Raw genomic sequence first — 1177 nt, forward strand, 5'->3', positions numbered from 1 at the left:
ATGGTGCCAAGCCAGTGGTGGGGGAGACTGCAGAAGCCGCTTCTCTACCTGTGCTGCACCTCCTTCCTCCTGGGGCTGGCTTTGCTGGGCATCCGGCCGGACCTCGCCCCTGTTGCTTATTTCTTTCTGGCCTTGGGTGGCTTCTTCATGTTTGCCTGCCTCGTGGTCTGTTTTCTGGAGTGGGGCTTCCGATCCATGCAGACTGAGCGCCCTGGGGCCTCAGACAGTGCACGGTGAGTTAAGGGGCCTGCAGGATTCTAGAACCCCTTCCCCCTTCCTCCCTGTAGACGCTGCAAACAGCGTCCACATTCCTGTGTCTCTGGTATCACCCAGAGGTGGGGCTCAGTAGCGGGCTCATTTTGCCAGCTGAAAAGAGGAAAGGGGCAAAGGGCTCTTTCAGGAACCCACCAGCGACTTCGTTTCTCCTCCCTCAGGGACAATGAAGTCTTTGAGGTGCCAACGTACGAAGAGGCTGTGGTGTTGGAATCACAGAGCCACCCCCACGAACCGGATCAGCCACCCCCCTACTACAGTGTTGTCATCCCCCCAGGACTAGAGGAGGGACAGCCTAGCCCTGCAGAGGGGCCGGGGAGAGCCAGACTGAAAAGGCGAGTGGTCTCGGAGGGGTCCGTGGCCCCTGGAGGGAGCCCAGGAAGAGCTCTCCGGCTCCGGGGATTGCGGGCCATGTCCGCTTCTTCTGATATGCAGAGTTTGGGTGTGCTCCCCAAGGTGGAGCCTCTGACACCACCCCCCACCTATGACGTCAGCTTTGGTCAGCCTGATGATGATAGTGTTTTCTATGAAAACAACTGGACACCCCCATAAGTGACTTTCTAAGACACGTTACCCCTCTGCACCAGACCCACCCACTCATTAGGCCAACATTCCCCAGGGCCTGCGTGTCTGGAAGCTTCTACCTGGACGTGCCCCATGGGGGTCTTGAACCCAGAGAGGCACCAGGTTACGGTCAGCCCTTCCCACTTGAGACTTGAGGCAGCGTTCAGTGACCTACCCCAGATCCGAGAGCGCCAGACTTAGGTGGAAGGTGAGGTTTGAAGATCCAGGGGACCTGGAGAAGAAAAGAAACACCTGCCGGAGCACGGAGTTGCCGCTGTGGCGGTACCATCTCTAGGCTACCCGCAGGTGGCCCAGAATAACGAGGACGATAAGGAGGACT

The 1177-nt window shown here is 58.5% G+C and overlaps 1 protein-coding gene across 1 annotated transcript; it reads left to right on the forward strand.

Moving 5' to 3' along the window:
- Positions 1 to 825, forward strand: TMEM139 (transmembrane protein 139). The gene is made up of 2 exons (XM_004694404.1): positions 1 to 233; positions 435 to 825. Exons 1-2 carry the CDS (start codon positions 1 to 3, stop codon positions 823 to 825), a joined length of 624 nt encoding a protein of 207 aa, XP_004694461.1.
- The last annotated feature ends 352 nt before the right edge of the window (positions 826 to 1177 follow it).

The sequence above is a fragment of the Condylura cristata genome, unplaced genomic scaffold (genome assembly GCF_000260355.1).
Source record: "Condylura cristata isolate star-nosed mole 26May11 unplaced genomic scaffold, ConCri1.0 scaffold00042, whole genome shotgun sequence".
Classification (NCBI taxonomy): domain Eukaryota; kingdom Metazoa; phylum Chordata; class Mammalia; order Eulipotyphla; family Talpidae; genus Condylura; species Condylura cristata.